Here is an 18,956-nt window from a genome sequence, read left to right on the forward strand (position 1 = left end):
TCCTGCACAAACATTTTCCTGTTTATTAGCATAAGCACTGTGTGCCCCCCTGTGATTTCCTAATGAGGGGGGGGGGGGGGGATGTGACGCATGCATTAACAGCAGATAGGCACTGGTGAAACCTCCTAACCTTCAATAACCATACAACATGATGCCGCAAACACACAAGAGACAGGAGAGGCATCTGTGCAGCAGAAGCCAAGATCATTACGTTGTGTTGTTAATATTGAACAGTTTGAGTACAACCAGCATGGATGTAGCCCAGCGGTCTCCAGAGGTGGTAGACTGGCAAGGCATGCTGGGAGTCTTCCACGGGCCTGAGTCTGGCCTAGAGTCACTCACAGCCACCCCTATGGATGGGAGATGGTTTGTACTGCTATAAATCTTCCTCACAGGAGGCAGTGGGGTGGATAAGGAGATACCATTTCAACCTGTCTGGAAGAGGGAGCGATTTCACCTTCACGTCTACAGGCCACGGCCTCAGTCTCTGCCGAATGTACACCCTGCACAAGTGCTTTAGAGTAGGGGGCGACTGCTCCATCTGTTTCAGGGATTGGTATAGGCCGGTTACTCTGTCTTCATGGACACCGCAGGTTGACGTTGTTACTTCAAAGTTCCTGGGCAGGGAGATTCCAGCAGATTGGGTTATCATGAGGTCCAGCACACTTTCTGCTTTGTTCAGCAGGTCCAGAGAGTCACAGTCCTCACAGCTGCCCAGGTAAGTGCACAGCTTGTCAAAAACAATTTGAAAGCCAGACCAGCAGGAGGCGCCATGCTTGGAGCAGTTGTAGGAGACTCCGGACTCCAACAGGAAGCGCAGGAGAGGGAAGTGGAGCTTGAAACTCTTGAGGCACGTGTGGGTAAGGGATTCGTGGGAGGGGCATTCGCTGGGGTCAGCACCGTGTGCCATCAGCAGCTGGCTGACCCGGAAGCAGAAGCGATTGATCAGCTGGGCTTCTTCTTTGTCGGACCCTACTGTCTCTCCCAACAGGAAGATGATGCTGGAGAAGACGGTGTCGCAATCCTTTGTCGTGGCCTTTACATCAGCACCTGCACAGGCAAAGCACTCTGGGTAAATAACAGTACAACATCTAGACCAGGCATGGGCAAACTTGGCCCTCCAGCTGTTAAGGAACTACAAGTCCCACAATGCATTGCAGGAGTCTTACAGCCACAGTCATGACTCATAAAGGCAAATGCATTGTGGGACTTGTAGTTCCTTAACAGCTGGAGGGCAAAGTTTTCCAATGCCTGACCTAGACCATTATAACGTTATAGCCTGCTATTCTATACATTACATAGACCAGGAACATATAACCTGCACACCAACGTTTTATTTCATTCCTTTACACAACGCCAATGGAGTTACTGAGAACACAGAACCATTCATGTTAGCCGCTATCACAGAAGGTTACCCCTTTTCATCTCCATAGGACAGTACATGTTTGTTATCCTCTCTCCATAGGTCACTATAGGACTGTACTTTAAAGGGGAACTGAAGTAAGAGGTATACGGAGGCTGCCATATTTATTTCCTTTTAATCAATACCAGTTGATTGGCAGCCCTGCTGCTCCTCTGCCTCTAATACTATTAGCCATAGCCCCTGAACAAGCATGCAGCAGATCAGGTGTTTCAGACTTTAAAGTCAGATCTGACAAGACTAGCTGCATGCTTGTTTCTGTTATTCAGATACTACGGCAGAGAAATAGACCAGCAGGGCTGCCAGGCAACTGGTATTGATTAAAAGGAAATAAATATAGCAGCCTCCGTATACCTCTTACTTCAGTTCACCTTTAAAGGGGTTCTGTTTACCTTTTTAAAAACAAAAACTGCCACTTACCTGTGGCTTCTATCGGCCCCCTGCAGCCGGAATCTCCCGCTCTGTCCTCCTCCGATGCTCCGTTCCTCACCGTCGGCACAGGTGTAATTATTCATCTAACTAGACGAATAGAAGTGCGGCTACGCGGCAGTGACCGCACTCGTGCTGGCTCCTGCGCGCGGGAGCTTACTGCGCAGGCGCAGTACAGGAAAACTTCGTACTGCGCCTGTGCAGTAAGCTGACTCGCGCGGGAACGAGCACACGCGCGGCCACGCAGCCGCACTTCTTTTCATCTAGTTAAACGACTAATTACACTGGTGCCAGCGGCGGGGAACAACGCATCAGAAGAGGATGGCGCGGGACATTCCGCCTCGGGGCCGATAGAAGCCCCAGCCCCAGGTGTTTTTAAAAAGGTAAACAGAACCCCTTTAAATGGTTTGCCACAAATACAAAGCTTGCAATTTTATTTTAAACGTACATGCAATTTTTAACAGGCTGGTTAATAAGACAGCTGAACGTTATGAGGAGCTCTTACTTCTGAGCTTTGCAAAAGAGGTATTCCTGGCTGAGGAGAGGACAGCAAAGTATTCCAACACATTTACCTGGGACTTCCTCTTGCTGTCCTCCCAGGCCACTTCAATCCTCTGCTGGCCGGCCTGGCTCATCCTCCAGCAGGCCTTCCGTCTCTTAGCCGGGAGTGTTCTGTGCCTGCACAGTAGATTGCAACTGTACTAATGTACCTAGCTAGTCAGCGTAGGGTCAGAGCGGCCCATGAAACCAGCAATGTAGCCCACAGCCTGAAGGGGGCTGGAAGAAGCCCCAGGTAAGTGTAAATGCTTTTATTTTTTGCCTGAAGTGAGAGGGAAATGGAAGCTGATATTTAATTTTAAAGGACATCCGAGGTGAAAATAAACTAATGAGAAAAACAATTGCATCTATTCTCGTCCTAAAAAATGACTTTTTTTTAGATCTCCCAGTTTTTATATTTAAAGAGAACCAGAGATGAAGCACCCTCATGTATTTTACCTTATAAATCAGTGGGAACATGACATTAAACACCTAATCTGCTCTTTGTTTCATTGTTCTCTGTTTAATCTGACTGTTATCACGTCTGATAAGAATCCCTGACTGAGCACTCAGTCTAGCTTTGCTACGGAAAGATTATAGCCGAGTCTGTCTTCTCTGGTGCCTTTTCAAGCCCAAGCCTGCCCCCTTGTGGCTCTGCTATAATGACTCAGCTATAATTATTCCCTGCAAAGCCAGACTGAATGCTCAGTCCGGGATTCTTATCACAGCTGATAACAGACACTTTTAGCAGTGAGGATGAAACAGAGAGCATGGTAAGTGTTTTCTTTAATGTTCTTACTGATATATATATGGTAAAATACACAAGGTTGCTTCGTCTCTGGTTCCCTTTAAATCTAGTTTTTAAGTTTTTACTGTTTTATTCTCTGCTCAATGACCCCTTTATTGAAGTGTGCCATAGCTCAAATCTATGAATTATTGACCCTTTTTTTTTTATCTCTTTCCTGCTCTCAGAAGCCATTTACTGACAGGAAAGTGTTTTATGGCTCTATTTACTTATCAGTGAGGTTCTGCATATAGTCTGACCCAGTCCGACCCGCACAGAAACGGTCACTTGCATACCTGATGATTAAGGCCCCGTTCACACTGCACGCGTTTCCAGCCGCGTTTTGGAAACGCGTGCAGGTGGCCAACACGCACGACATCAGACATTGCATAGAGTGCAATGTCTGATGTTCACACTGCATGCGTTCCGGACCTGTGCGATCCAGGAACGCATGCTGCACGCATTTTTTGTAAAAACGCTTGGCTGTCCCATTCACTTTTCAGTGATGGGATCAGCCACGCAACGCACACAAACGCGGATGGCGTGCGTTCGCATGCGTTGCGTTCCGCATGCGTGGCCATCCGCGTTTGTAATGTGAACGGGACCTAACTCTTTTGGGCAGAAAAACAAAAAAAAAAGAAACACAGCCTAGTTATTTGTGTACTTGGCACTGTGCATACACGTCTATCTCATCATGTTACGGTACATGTCACCTCAGTTGTCCTTTAACCACTTGCCGACCGCACGCTTATACCGTGCGTCGGCAAAGTGGCAGCTGCAGGACCAGCGACGCAGTACTGCGTCGCCAGCTGCAGGCTGATTAATCAGGAAGCAGCCGCTCGTGCGAGCGGCTGCTTCCTGTCAATTCACGGCGGGGGGCTCCGAGAATAGCCTGCGGGCCGCCGATGGCGGCTCGCAGGCTAAATGTAAACACAAGCGGAAATAATCCGCTTTGTTTACATTTGTACGGCGCTGCTGCGCAGCAGCGCCGTAAGGCAGATCGGCGATCCCCGGCCAATCAGCGGCCGGGGATCGCCGCCATGTGACAGGGGACGTCCTGTCACTGGCTGCACAGGACGGATAGCGTCCTGTGCAGCCCAGATCTCCCGGGGGAGCAGGTAGGAGAGGGAGGGGGGAGAATGTCGCCGCGGAGGGGGGCTTTGAGGTGCCCCCCCCGCAACATGCCTGCAGGTAGGAGCGATCAGACCCCCCCTGCACATCATCCCCATAGGGGGAAAAAAAGGGGGGCGATCTGATCGCTCTGTGTGGCCGCGGATCTGTGCTGGGGGCTGCAGAGCCCACCCAGCACAGATCCAAACAAACAGCGCTGGTCCTTAAGGGGGGGTAAAGGGTGGGTCCTCAAGTGGTTAAACATTACAAATTGCTTGGCTGTCCTGCTGAACCTCTGCTCTAATGGTTTACACCAGTGACTTATGTTGACTGTCTGGGATCGGAACCCGATCTGCTTGGGTGACATTGCTGGGCCGGGCTGTACAGACAAAATCAGCTGTATGGGCTACTGTACACACACCTGATTATTGGCTGAGGCAGTCATTGTCGGCCACCTCGGTAGACTTTAATCAAGCGCGTGTCCGTGGCTGCCGGAGAGATACTTATTTCGTGCAAACTGGCCACGACAGGCTGAAGTCACGGGACCAGGTACCGAAGAGGGAGAAGATGTAGGATGGGGCTGGAGAAAGCCCCAGGTATGTATAAAACTTTTACATTTTATCAGCTCTGGTACACTTTAAGCTATGCAGCATGTACTGTACTGTGGAAAGGGGAGTGGGATGAGAGGTGGGAGGCTACCTGTAGACAAATCAGTCAAGCAAAGGCCAGTTCCCATCATAAACCACAATAATGAACCACTTACCACCTTCTAGAAGCAGTCTGATATTTTCAGTGTTGTGGATCTGAACCCCATCACTGCTGGCCAGAGCGTGTAATAGTGCGGTTTTGCCTGTGGAAAACACGTAGAGTTTAAGTTGATAGCGTACTTAGAACACTGTGCATTTAATGCTAGGAACACACAGTACAATTTTCTGTTAGATTTACCTGCCAGATCGATTATTTTCCAACATGTCCGATCTTAGTTTCGATCGATTTTCCGATTAATTGCCACAAAAGTGAATGGAAATCGATCAAATTGAGATTGGACATGTTGGAAAGAAATCGATCTGTCAGGTGAATTTAGCAGAACATTGCATCATGTGTACCTAGCATAAAAATTAACTTAAATTTAGGCTGTTCAGCAATACAATTTGCTTCTGTTACTGAGTTTGCTTCTAATTCAGTATACAGCTGTATCTGCTGCTTTTGTTGACAAAGACAGGAAAGAAAAAAACTAAACCAGAGACAAAACAAATGAGAAGGGATTTATACTTAGGCCTGGAACCCACTACAAAACGCTATCGCTAATCGCTAGCGTTTTGTATGAGCGGTTTGCAATCGATTTCATGAGCGTTTTCAGTAGCAATTTTAAAAAGTGTATTCAATTTGCCTGTGGTTGTGTAACGATTAGCGTTTTAATTCTGATTGGTCCTTTCATTAATTTTAAATTTTGTTACAGTGTGCAGTAACTTCAAAACGCTAGCAAAATCGCTCTTTGTAGGTTTTGATGAGCAATTAGGCCAGCATTTATATACTTTACATTGCAGAAACGCTAACGCTAATCGCGCAAAATGCTGCATGTTTTGCGATTTGGTAGTCTAGCCTCCTATAGTCTGTTAGCGCCTTCTGTATAGGTCTGGCCTCCTGTAGCCGAGCCCACAATCCAGTCAGGTTGCGGGCCCTGCACATGCGCAGTACCGGCCGTGCGCACCTCCTGATCGTGCTCCCATAGCCGGGAACTTCCTGAGCAACCGCAGTTAGGCCTTGTTCACATAAATCACTATCGCAAGCACTGAGCAATTTATACAGCGATTTTTACAGCGCTTTTCGCTTAGAGAAGCGCTTTTCTAAGCATTTTTGCTCACCGATGATTTGAAGTCTTTAACCCGTAAATGAATAAATACAATGTATTCATTCATAAAAGCGCTCTGGAAATTTCTATACGAAGCACTTTTTCAAGCGCTTTGCGGTTTCCCTATACCTTCCATTGAGCCAAATCGCTTAGAAAAAAGGTACATGTAGCGTGTTTGCGTTTTCAATAAAATCGAATTGCTTACATGTGAACACTGTCATAGGAAATCATTACACAAGCCTTTTAGGGTGATTTACAAAATCGCCATCGCTTAAAGAAAACCTGTAACGAAAAAACCTCCCCTGGGGGGTACTCACCTTGGGTGGGGGAAGCCACAGGATCCTATTGAGGCTTCCCCCATCCTCCTGTGTCCCACGGCGGCGGCGAAAATCCTCCCGGAACAACGGGGATGTAAATATTTACCTTCCCGGCTCCAGCGCAGGTGCAGTATCAGCTCTCCGCTCGGAGATAGGCGGAAATAGCCGTTCGCTGTCAGGCCGCTCAACTGCGCCGGCGCAAGTCTCCTGCACCTGCGCAGTAGAGCTGACCCGACAGAGATTGGCCTCATTGGGACCCTGAGGCTTCCCCCACCCAAGGTGAACAGTTTTTTGTTACAGGTTCTCTTTAAAATAAATCAGCAAACACTGATAGTGTGAACAAGCCCTTACAGTCTTGGGAACGCTCCCTGCCGTGTACAGTGAGCATAGCCGGGACAGCACATGCGTAGTAGTCTCTGACTGGCTCCGTTGGGGACTTTACCAGGGCAGACTTTGGGAGAGCGGGCAGACGTCAAGGAGCTGATGAACTACAGGGGGCTGGAGCAAGTGAAGTGTGGTCCAGTGGTAGTTGAGGGGCCGAAATGCAGACATCAAACCAACAAACGTTGATACCTTTCATGACTAAGACTTAGTCATTAAAGGTATCACGGGAATCAACATTTATTGGTTTGGATGTTTGAATTTCAGGGGACTGGAGGAAGCCACAGGTAAGTATAAATCCTTGTCATTTATTAGTCTCGGGTACACTTAAAGGACAACTGGAAGGAGAGGTATATGGAGGCTGCCACATTTATTTCCTATTAAGCAACACCAGTTGCCTGGCAGCCCTGCTCTCTGACTGCAGTAGTGTCTCAATTACACCAGAAACAAGCATGCAGCTAATCTTGTCAGATCTGACAATTATGTCAGAAACACCTGATCTGCTGCATGCTTGTTCAGGGTCTATACAAAAATAAAAAATACTAAAAGTATTAGAGGCAGAGGAACAGCAGGATAGCCAGGCAACTGGTAATTGTAAAATGGAAATAAACGTGGCAGCCTCCATATCCCTCTTGAGTCAGTTGTCCTTTAAAAGAGAACTCTGAGGCAGATTAGAACGAAAAAAAAAAAAGCTCCTAGAAGAGGGAAGCCTATGGATGCTCCCAACTCCTCCTAGAGAGCACCTCCGCAGCCCAGGACACTTCCTGCACGAGAGTGGCTGCATTGCACTTTATAATCCAGAGGTCTGCTCTCAGCAACAAGGGATCAGAGGACGGCAGGAGAAACCTCTACAGCAGGCATGTCCAAAGTCCGGCCCGCGGGCCATTCGCGGCCCGCCGGGCAGTTAGATGTGGCCCTTTGGACAGCCATCACTGTTTTAGGCAATGCGGCCCGTCCGCCGCTATTCTGGCCGCATCATGGGCCGCATTCTGGCCGCATCATTGGCCGCATTCTGGCCGCGTTCTGGCCGCATCATGGGCCGCATCAGCGTGGTGTGGGGCGTGGTGGTGTGACGCGGCTGAGTGGAGGGGCGGGTGACGGCGGCGAGGGTATACACACCCCCTTCTCACAGAGCACAGCTGGAGGGGCGGGCACAGGGGCGGGCACAGGCGAGGGTTACAGACAGAGAAGTCACAGAGGCGTGTGACGTCATATGCCGGCGCCTGTGACACAGTGGACGGACTGCCAGCACTGAGAGCCTCAAGGTCAAAGGAAAGGAGAAAGGAGGGGGTCAGGAGTACTGCAGAGTGACGTGAGCTGAGACAGGAGCCAGAGAGACAGCCAGTTGAACAGAAGACTGTGAGACAGCAATTTAATGTGCTTGGATATCGGGAGCTGGACAGGGGTAGGCCTAGTTGTGAAAGCAAGTAATACTTAAACCTGCCAAGTTCAAACAACACTGCATCCTTCACCCTCCCCCTTCTGTCCAATTTAAAAAATGGCTACTACAAGTAAGAAAAGGAAAGTTGACAGTGAGGGCCGCCGTTTCCAGGAAAGGTGGAAAGTGGATTTTTTTTTCACAGAAATAAGGAATAACTGTGTTTGTCTGATATGTCAAGAGACTGTGGCCGTTTATAAAGAATTTAATATCAAAAGACACTACCAGACAAAGCATAGCAGCACATATGACAAACTAACAGGGCGTGACCGCAGCGAAAAGTTAAAGCAACTTGAAGCAGTTTTAACGTCACAACAGCGATTTTTCACAAGAGCCCGTGAGTCAAATGAAAATGCCACAAGGGCAAGCTATGATGTGGCATTGTTAATTGCTAAAAATAGCAAGTCTTTTACTGAGGGTGATTTTATTAAAGAGTGCGTTATGAAAATGGTTGAAAATATCTGTCCTGAGAAAAAGCAAGAGTTTGCCAATATATGCCTGGCTCGTAACACTGTAGCACGCAGAATTGAAGACATATCATCAGATATTAAGAGACAGTTGATGTCCAAAGGAGAGGTTTTTGACTTCTTTTCAATAGCCTGTGATGAAAGCACAGACCTATCTGACACAGCTCAGTTGCTGATTTTTTTGAGAGGGGTGGACGATGAAATAAATGTGACTGAAGAGCTACTTGACCTCCAGAGCCTTAAGGACCAAACTAGAGGAAAAGATTTATTTGTTGCTGTTAGTTCTGCAATAGATGACATGAAACTGCCCTGGAACAAAGTTTCTGGGATTATTACTGATGGGGCACCTGCTATGGCTGGTGAACGAAGTGGCTTATCAACCCTAATCTGTAACAAGGTTATTGAAGAAGGAGGTGAAGCTATTAAACTCCATTGTATCATTCATCAACAAGTTCTCTGTGCTAAATATTTCAAATATGATCATGTTATGAAACCGGTTGTAAAGACTATTAATTTTATTCGTGCTAAAGCTCTGTACCACCGTCAGTTCAAACAATTTCTACTGGACATCCATGCTGAATATGAAGATGTTTTATATCACAACGATGTTAGATGGCTCAGTCGAGGGTCTGCGCTGCAGCGTTTTAACTCTCTCAGAAAGGAAATAAAAGAATTCTTGGAAACAAAGGGACAACCGATGCAAGAACTATCTGATCCTATTTGGCTGGCTGATTTGGGGTTTCTAGTTGACATAACAAGTCATCTGAATGTACTAAACACGAGTCTTCAGGGAAAAGATGCAGCGGTGAACCAGCTTTATTCACACCTCAAGGCATTTGGAAGAAAGCTGCAACTTTTCCAAAGGCATTTGTCACAAACACAGGCCAATACCATACATTTCCCAGCATTGCAGGAAATAATGAACAGTTTTTCACAGGACAATATCAGTGTGCAAATGAGCAGGTATGCAGCAGACATCGCATCTCTGGCTGAAGAGTTTAAACGGCGCTTTCAAGATTTTGCAGCTATTGAAAAGGAGATCAGCCTTTTCTCCTCTCCATTCTCTGTTGACCCAGATGATGCTCCAGAACAGCTGCAGCTTGAGCTCATTGAGCTGCAATGTGACAGCGAGTTACGCAGTCGTTACCAACAACTCTCTCTTGTGAACTTTTACCGCCAACTGGATAAGGGCAGGTTTCAGGAGATTCGAACACAGGCTAAGAAAATGCTGAGCTTGTTTGGCTCAACATATTTGTGTGAGAAGACATTCTCTGCCATGAACTTCAACAAGAATCGTGTGAGGACAAGACTAAGTGACTCTCATCTGCGTGACATTTTGCGCATCAAAACCACTGCCTTTGTACCGGACCAAGCCTGTTTGCTGGAGCACAGATCTCAGTTTCACCCTTCCCATTAGTGCAGGTAAGTTTTTTTTTTAAATTTATTTCAAATACATTTTGAAAACTCAGCTTTTATGCAAAATAATTCATTTGCATTTAATTGTAATTGTTCAAAGAATGTTCGGAAAAATGTTCGGCCCTCCGGCATGTTCACTTCATCCAATCTGGCCCTCTTTGAAAAAAGTTTGGACACCTCTGCTCTACAGGATCCAGAGGAGCAAGTATGTTTTTTTTTTTTTTTAGATATGTTTTTGTCTTTGGTACACTGTAAAGAGAAATCGTAAGCAAGGATTGAATTTCATCCCAATCAGTAGCTGATACCCCCTTTCCCATGAGAAATCCATTCCTTTTCACAAACGGATCATCAGGGGGCGCTGTATGACTGATATTGTGGTGAAACCCCTCCCACAGTGTGATGTCAGGACAATAGTGCTGACATCACACTGTGGGAGCCTTGTTGCATTGTGAGAAATAACAGCGGTTTCCAACTGCCAAAAAAGCAAGCAGCATCTCCTTCCAGTGACATCATCTGCCACCAGTAAAAATGTCACCATGTGATAAATGTCAGAATGTAAATCAGGCAGAGGAAAGATTTTACAATGAGCAAACACTGACTAAATCATTTACTATACATAATTATTGTAAAAATAAAGCACTTTATTACATTATTTTTACTGGAGTTCCTCTTTAAACTACGACCATAGTGTGGATTATATAGTGACATCTTCTGAGGCTAATGATTTTACTTTTTTTTTTTTTAATTAAAGCGGACCCGAGATGAAAAACTAACTATAACAAGTAACTTGTCTATATCTTATATAAAGTTTAGATAGTTTACACAGCATATCTAGCAGCCAACAGCTTCAATAGTTTTTGATTATTTATTCCTGTGATACAATGAGGGCAGCCACATTCTGTTTGTCACAGGCTGAGGGCCGTAGATGCTATCAGCTTCTCTGTGTAATGTGACAAATTCAGGCACCTCTCCTCTGAGATCTCTGGCTAGTAACCTCCTCCTTCTGCCCAGACTGAGCTCCCATAAGCCCTTGCTACAGTGCCAAGGCATTCTAAAAAAGCTGTGGGCGAGGCTTGTTTAGTTTATAGGGCATTAGCGTATTAAAATAAAACAAAAAAAAGTATTTGGCTTGAGGAATGCCCTATAAACTATATGAAATAAACACAATTATGCAATGAGTAAAAGTTTATCTCGGATCCACTTTAATAAAATAAAAAACGCAGCAGCAGTCAGACCATCAAAAGAAAGCTCTATTAGTGAGAAGAAAAGGAGGTGAAATGTATTTGGGTGCTAAGTTGTATGACTGAGCAATAATTCGTTAAAGTTGTTCAGTGCATGTATAACTTGCGTTCATTGTGAAGATAACTGTATTCATCCTGCTTGCTATTCTAATAGTACCGATGTTTTATATAATTCGCTACTGTATTTGTCTTTTCTTATTTCAATTAAAAAAAAAATGATTAATAAAAAAAAAGTTGTTCAGTGCTGAATTGTAATAAAATCGCCTGGTCACTGGAAGGGGTATAAATAAACCTCTGGTCCTCAAGTGGTTAAGATGCAACAGTAATGCTCAGGATACAGTCCGTCCACATTACTTGTAACATTCCACCCCAATCACTGGTGTCTCACAACAGCAGCTAGCGGCCCTCACTGACCGTTTCTGTCAGCCATGTTCACTTCAGCTCCGAGCTCCAGCAGTCGCTGCAAGCACGGCAGTCTTTCCGGCTCCTCACTCGCCAAATCCAGGGGACTGCTCTCATGAATCTGAATGACAAAACATATACAGGGATCACACAAATGGCCTTTCTGAAACAGGGCATTCTTCACTGCAGTCACCTGACTGAAAAGCCCATTCCCTACACCGAGATCCAACCTCCCTTTACTGTGTCCCACATTAATGTTAACCTCTTCCTGACCCGAACCTAACTAAAACAATGATCCTGATCCCTCCAACCCTCCTTATCTACGCTGAAACTGAACCAAAACCAATACTTTGTTGTCTGTTTTGCAACCAGTCTTCTAATCTTCAGTCCCTATCCTTCCTCCACCACTGGCTGATACTGTAGTCCTCCCCCCCATAATGTGGCCAGTGACATAGCTAAGGAGCTTCGGGCCCCAGTGCAAGTTTTACATGGGACCCCCCCAAGCATTCGACACATAGCAATTTATATGGCAGCACTGTGGGGTAGTGGTTAGCTCGAGGTACTATGTAAAGTGCAGCTAAACTAGACAAAGCATTTTAGCAGAGCACATGGGTTACCCGGTCCCTCCTGTTAATATCAGCTCCACTCTGCACCAGCAGCTCCACCATGTCCGGCTGGTTTCGCAGGACTGCGATGTGTAGGGGGGTGTAGTACGTCACTGGATCTGGGGGAACACAACAAAGGAACCAGATAAAACTACCAGCAAAAAGGGTAAACCCCACTTTCAGTAAACGCTGCATATACAATATAGGCTCAAAAATGAAAGCACACCAGAAGACCCTGAATAAGCATGAAGGCTGAAGTATGCCTGGATAAGCTGTATGCTTGTTTCAGGCACAACCGATGATCAGCAGGCGACACAGCTAATTTCAGCACAGAGCTGCAGCAATTATTTGGGCGTCACCATAGGCCCAGTGTTCTCCCCAGGCTCTTTTAGCCGTGTGCTCCACCCGGCTAATTTTGGTGACCACCCGGCTATCATCGGCTCACCTCCTCCTATGCTGTAAGCAGAGTTGCAAAGAGAAATGCTGGTCCTGCATTCTACCATCCTCCCACACCTGGCTACATTTTCATGCCACCCGGCTGGAAAAAAATTCTGGGGAGAACACTTGAGGCCGTTAAGTGAACTACGGCTATAGCTACACTAAGGCCTCAATTCACAGAGCTTTATCAAACACTTTATCAAACGTTTGATAATTTTCCTCATGGGTAAAATCTAATTTTGAATTCACTAAGGTGTTATAGATTTATTGATCATTTCATTGATAAAACATTCGATAAATCTATATATAACACCTTAGTGAATTCAAAATTAGATTTTACCCATGAGGAAAATTATCAAACGTTTGATAAAGTGTTTGAAAAAGCTCCGTGAATTGAGGCCTAAGTGACTAATTTGGGCGCGGATGATAGTCGGAGCTCAAATTATTTAAAAAAAAAAAAAAGGTAATTCAGGTTCTGGCGATAGGCGGTGCCCAAATTACGTGTGCCCCCAAGTTGTAACATCTCGGAGAGGGAAAAGCATTAACGCCGGCCTGAACTTTCCGCAGGTTCACGGTGAGCAGTCTTTTGGCTCCACACTGCGCCGAAATTTGGCCATGACAAATGTAAAATCTATGCTTAGGAGGATGTATTGTGTAAAAGGAAATAAACATGGCAGCCTCTCACTTCAGGTGGCCTTTCACAAAATAAATAAATAAATAAATTGTGCCAAAATTACATTTTAACCTCTTCCAGGTGGCGGTGATTGAAATCTACGCTCTGCGGCTGCTTATTCCTGCCAGGGCATAGATTTCGATCACCGCCACGGAGACGTCCGCTCGCGCCATTCACTCAGCCTGTGTCACTGCACATGCTCGCTCTGCTGTCACACTGACATCATAGCTTCCATATGTCATTGGCTCCTGACCCCGTGCACTGACGGCTTGGATGAAGGGCAAGGGACCAGAGCTTTCCGGTCCCAAAGTGGTTAAAGAGAACCGTAACCAAGGATTGAACTTCATCCCAATCAGTAGCTGATACCCCCTTTCCCATGAGAAATCGTTACCTTTTCTCAAATAGATCAGGGGGTCTGTATGACTGATATTGTGGTGAAACTCCTCCCACAGTGTGATGTCAGCACCAGGGTTCTGACATCACACTGTGGGAGCCTTGTTGCATTGTGGGAAATAACAGCTGTTCACAACTGCCAAAAATGCAGCATCTCCTTCCAGTGACATCACCTGTCAGCAGTAAAAATGTTGCCATGTGATAAATGTCAGACTGTAAATCAGGGGGAGGATAGATTTTACGAAGGGCAAACTGACTAAATCATTTATAAATAAACTATTGAAAAAATTAAGCACTTTTTTTGATTACGTTATTTTCACTGCAGTTTCTTTTTAAGCTCCTATCTATGATCTACTGTATTTTCCGCCGTATAAGACGCACTTTTTCTCCCCCAAAAAATGGGGAGAAAAGTCCCTGATCTTATACGGCAAAGGCAGGGAATACCTGACCTGCCGATGCGAACTGCTGCCATGGCAGGGATTCCCTTCCTGTGTGTGCCCGCTCCTCCACTTTCTCCCCCGCGTCTCTGTTCCCACAAGTGTAAAAAGGGTTCAGGCAGCCGGATCACATACTGCATGGCCGTCGGGATCTGTCTCCTGTGTAATGCTGCTGGCTCTTATCCCCCGTGTGCCCGCTCTCTGTATCGGGTCTCCGCTCCCCTTGTGCAAATGTAAAATATCGGGAAGCCGGCTTCCGTACCGCAGACCTGTCTCCTGTGCGCGGCTGGCTCTAGTGAAAGGCTCATATTGATGATGCGATAAGAACAAGCCTTTCAATAGAGCCAGCCGCGCACAGGAGACAGGACTGCAATCCTCACAGCCAAGCGGTACAGAAGCCAGCTGCCCGATATTTTACATTTGAACAAAGGGAGCGGAAACACGATAGAATGAGCAGGAACAAGGGGGAGAAGAGCCAGCAGCATTACACAGGAGACAGATGCCTAAAATCCCGGCATGTGATGCGGTATGTGATCCGGCTGCCTGAACCCTTCATACACTTGCACAGGGGGAACAGAGACACGGGAGAGAGAGTGACCACCCACTTAACACCAGAGAATTGGGACACAGGAGGACACATAAAGGGACACAGGAAGGCACATAAAGGGACACAGGAAGAGACATGGGGATACAGGAGGGCACATAAGGGACACAGGAGGGCACATAAGGGACACAGGAGGGCACATAAGGGACACAGGAGGGCACATAAGGGACACACAGGAGGGCACATAAGGCACACACAGGAGGGCACATAAGGCACACACAGGAGGGCACATAAGGGACACCATTTGGGGAGAGCATGTACAAGACGCCCCTGCACCATGGATGCACCAGGTTTAGTATACATATATTTTTTTCCCTGGTTTGTGCCCTCTAAACCTAGGTGCGTCTTATAATCCGGAGCGTCTTATACGGAATCTTCTCATAAACATGAACTTACCCTCAAAGCCGAGATCCGCCCCATACTGCAGCAGGATTTCAGCGGCCGGCACCAGGCCCAGCTCAGCCACCTTCAGCAGAGAGTAGCTGATCCCATCCTTGTAGTAGGCGGAGTCCGAATGTCGCTCCAGCAGTTCATTCAGAGTCACAAATTTGTCACTGGGCTCCTCCAGGTAGCTGAAGACAAGCAGGACCAAATATGTAATGTGCAATAAAGAGATAGAATACAGCCTCTCAGTAACTTATTTCAGAGCGTCCTGTGGACGGCATTTGGCAGTAGTAAAAGCAACAGCTTCAATACATTTAGGGATAATTTACAGCACAATGCCATTTTCATGACAGTTATAATAAAGGGCTTATGCTTCATTAACACGATAGATCAGTGGTGTCCAACCTTGGCACTCCAGCTGTGAAACTACAAATCCCATCATGCCTCTGCCTCCCCGAGTTATGCTTAGAGCTGTCACAGTATTGCAATGCCTCATGGGACTTGTAGTTCCACCACAGCTGGAGTGTCAAGGTTAGCCATCACTGCGATAGATAGTTCTCAGCATGGGCGGCCGTTTACGGTCACCTCTCCCAAGATTGCAGCTGTGTACAGCCTCCCTAATGTGTCACCAAGAGATTGGATGCCAGATCATCTTGGTACTGAGCATTGTTCTGCTCCTCCTCCTCCCCCCGCCCCTTGTTGCATCATCCCTCCTCCCCTCTCCATAGCAACAAAACGTGCCGCTAGCCTACTAGGAAATCAGGTGGTACGCTACACAAATTAGATTCTCCTTCCAGAAACACCTAGTGTATATACAAGGCTTTACATCTGTGAGGACAAGATGGGGTTATTTATAAACAAACAAGAACGCTTGCAATAAAACAGCCTTTAGGGGTGGGATGCACAGGAGCTGTTTCAGCCACGCTTTGAAATCGCCATCGATTCCAAAAGCATTAGGCTAATAAAAGTCAATGGAAGTGACTCCACAGGAGTGATTACAACTGCCCTAAATTGGAATAGCGATTCTTGTAGCATTTCAAGCATTTTTGCTTCAATACAAAGTATAGGAATGCTGCAAAATCACTTTTCAATCTCTGCACTAAAATGATTTTGCAGGGATCTCACTACCCAGAGCCACAAAAACAAAACAGGAAATTGCAATCGCTGTACAAATCCTTACCAATAGCAAATGCTTCAAAAGTACCGTAAATCACTCCAGAAACCGGTGCAAGAATCGCTTCTAAAAGCGCTCAGTGATCGTGCTTTCTAGTGAAGTCTCATAAAATTCACGTTTTATTTTAAAAATCACTAACATCATTGCCCTACCTAAAACGCCTCACCCCCGCGACTTCCGTGAGAGGCAGAGCTTTCGGCTGCAGCTCTGCCTCTACACACGTCCATCTGTGCGGATCGCTGCCTCCGCCCGCCCCTCTCAGTCTTCTTTCACTGAGAGGGGGGCGAGGGAGAGGCGGAGATATGGATGGACTGACACGCAGCTGAAAGCTCTGCCTCTCGGGGCAGCAAATCCACAACCAAGAAAGTCGTGGATTTTGTGGGGGGTGGGGGGAGGGGTTGGTGGTTAGGAAGGATTTAGTTAGTGTTCAGCCGCGGAGATGCAGCGTTTTAGGTCGGGCAATGATGTTGAACTGATTTTTAAAATAAAAATGTGAATTTTATGAGACTTCAAAGTCTCTTTAACGTGAGAAAAACTCGTATATAAAAATCATACACTTACCTATGTAGAGGGAAGCCAGTGGATCTAATGAGGCTTCCCACTGTGTCGCCGAGAGCGGACCCTCTGAAGATTACAGAGACGGACATGTCAGTAATCTGATCAGGGGTGCGCTACTCTTCAAGCATGAACATGGCCCTACTCAGCCTGCCTCAGTACAGCCGCACCTGTATAGTAAGCTAGAGCCACTCACTTCAGAAGAGGAGGGCAGCCCCGATCAGCTGGAGGGCCAGCGAGCAGCAATGGGGGACCGGAGGACAGCGAGGGAAGCCTCATTTGGATCAAGATGTTTCCCCCTCCTTAGGTAAATATGTGTTTTTGAACCCAGGCTTTGGCTCCGGTTCTCTTTAACTTGTTGCCGACCGCGTCACGCCAATGGGCGTGCCGGCAGCCCCAGGACCGCCTAATGCCGATCGGAGTAAAGTCCTGGGGCTTCGTTTTGCAGGAGATTGCGTGCGCTTCTCCTGCTTGGTCTCCCAGCGGCGATCGCTGCTCGGAGACTGTTAGATGGCGAAACCGCCGTCTAATCACCATGTACAGCGCTGCAATCTAAGGCAGCACTGTACTGGGGACAGCCGTGTGATACGGCTGTCCCATCTGTTGCTGCGGAAGTGATCCGCTGTCATAGGCTGAAGCCTATGACAGCCGATCACACTGATTGGCTGGCGGGGGGTAGGGAGGGAGGAAATGTAAAATAAATAAAAAAAATAGTAAAAAATATTAACAAAATAAAAACAAATATGTATAAAAAACAAACAAACAAACACCTGGGGTGAAATCAGACCCCACCAACAGAAATCTCTGTTGGTGGGGAGAAAAGGGGGGGAAATCACTTGTGTGCTGAGTTGTGTAGCCCTGCAGCGAGGCCTTAACCCTCCTGGCAGTTAATGGTTTTTGCCAAAAAGGCAAAAATCCTTTTTTTTTTTTTATTTTTTTTTGTTTGTTTCATGTAAAGCTACCAGAGTGGTAGCTACATGAAACACCACTAGAGGGCGCATGTGTCCCTCTAGTGCGATCGTCGCCGGCATTAATAGCAAACAGGGGAACGCGTATATAACACGTTCCCCTGTTTGGCTTCTCCTGTCGCCATGGCGACGATCGGAATGACGTCATGGACGTCAGCCGACGTCCTGACGTCAGACACCTCCGATCCAGCCCATAGCGCTGCCCGGAACTCATTGGTCCAGGCAGCGCAGGGCTCTGGCGGGGGGCCCTCTTGCGCCGCTGCGTGCGGGCGATCGCCGCAGAGCGGCGGCGATCAAGCTGTACGCGCGGCTAGCAAAGTGCTAGCTGCGCGTACAGCATTTTAAATGAAGAAAATCGCCCCACCAGGGGCTGAGATATCTTCCTGCGCGGCATAGCCCGAGCTCAGCTCGGGCTTACGGCCAGGAAGGTTAAAGCTGCAGTGGCCATTTTTGTGAAAAATGGCCTGTTCTTTAGGGGATGGTAAAGCCTGTGGTCCTGAAGTGGTTAAAGAGAACCAGGTGGGCATTTTTGTAATGGGGGGGGGGGGGGGAAGGAGGCTAGCCGGATCAGGTAACCTCAATTACTGCTGCTCTCTGTCGCTCCTGTGGCTAGAGATCCTCTGCTTTTGGTCTCAGTGACCCCTGAGGTCACGACTCTGCAGCTCTGCTCTGTGTGTCTCATCATAGAGCAGAGTGCACGAGGAGGGGGAAGAGGCAGAGCTGCCCAAAGACAGCTGGGGAAGGGGCATTAGGAACATAATAATGCATAATGCAGTTGGCATTTTGCAATGGAGCCTCTCCTGCAAGCAACGCCCTTTCCCCTCGAGATTGCTGACAAGCTGCAGGACGGCAATTTCTGCGGGGGGGGGGGGGGGGGGGAACTTTCAGCAGCGTTTTGGAATAGCCAGCGATTTTAAAAGCAACTCTGTGG

At 47.1% G+C, this 18,956-nt stretch overlaps 1 protein-coding gene and 1 long non-coding RNA gene across 2 annotated transcripts in view; one reads left to right on the forward strand and one right to left on the reverse strand.

Moving 5' to 3' along the window:
- ASB6 (ankyrin repeat and SOCS box containing 6) overlaps positions 1–18,956 on the reverse strand; it is a 27,162-nt gene continuing 8,206 nt past the window's right edge. The window contains exons 3-7 of the mRNA XM_068248494.1: positions 15,341–15,516; positions 12,412–12,518; positions 11,807–11,915; positions 5,044–5,130; positions 1–1,050 (exon numbers count right to left, since the gene is read on the reverse strand). Coding sequence (XP_068104595.1) covers positions 377–1,050; positions 5,044–5,130; positions 11,807–11,915; positions 12,412–12,518; positions 15,341–15,516 — 1,153 coding nt within the window. The 3' untranslated portion in view covers positions 1–376. The remainder of the gene's footprint in view (positions 1,051–5,043; positions 5,131–11,806; positions 11,916–12,411; positions 12,519–15,340; positions 15,517–18,956) is intronic.
- The window catches only part of LOC137527706 (uncharacterized), a 22,965-nt gene continuing 13,572 nt past the window's right edge, over positions 9,564–18,956 (forward strand). The window contains exons 1-2 of the long non-coding RNA XR_011023202.1: positions 9,564–10,157; positions 10,252–10,356. This is a non-coding gene — a long non-coding RNA (uncharacterized lncRNA). The remainder of the gene's footprint in view (positions 10,158–10,251; positions 10,357–18,956) is intronic.

The sequence above is a fragment of the Hyperolius riggenbachi genome, chromosome 8 (assembly GCF_040937935.1).
Source record: "Hyperolius riggenbachi isolate aHypRig1 chromosome 8, aHypRig1.pri, whole genome shotgun sequence".
NCBI classification, from domain to species: Eukaryota; Metazoa; Chordata; class Amphibia; order Anura; family Hyperoliidae; genus Hyperolius; species Hyperolius riggenbachi.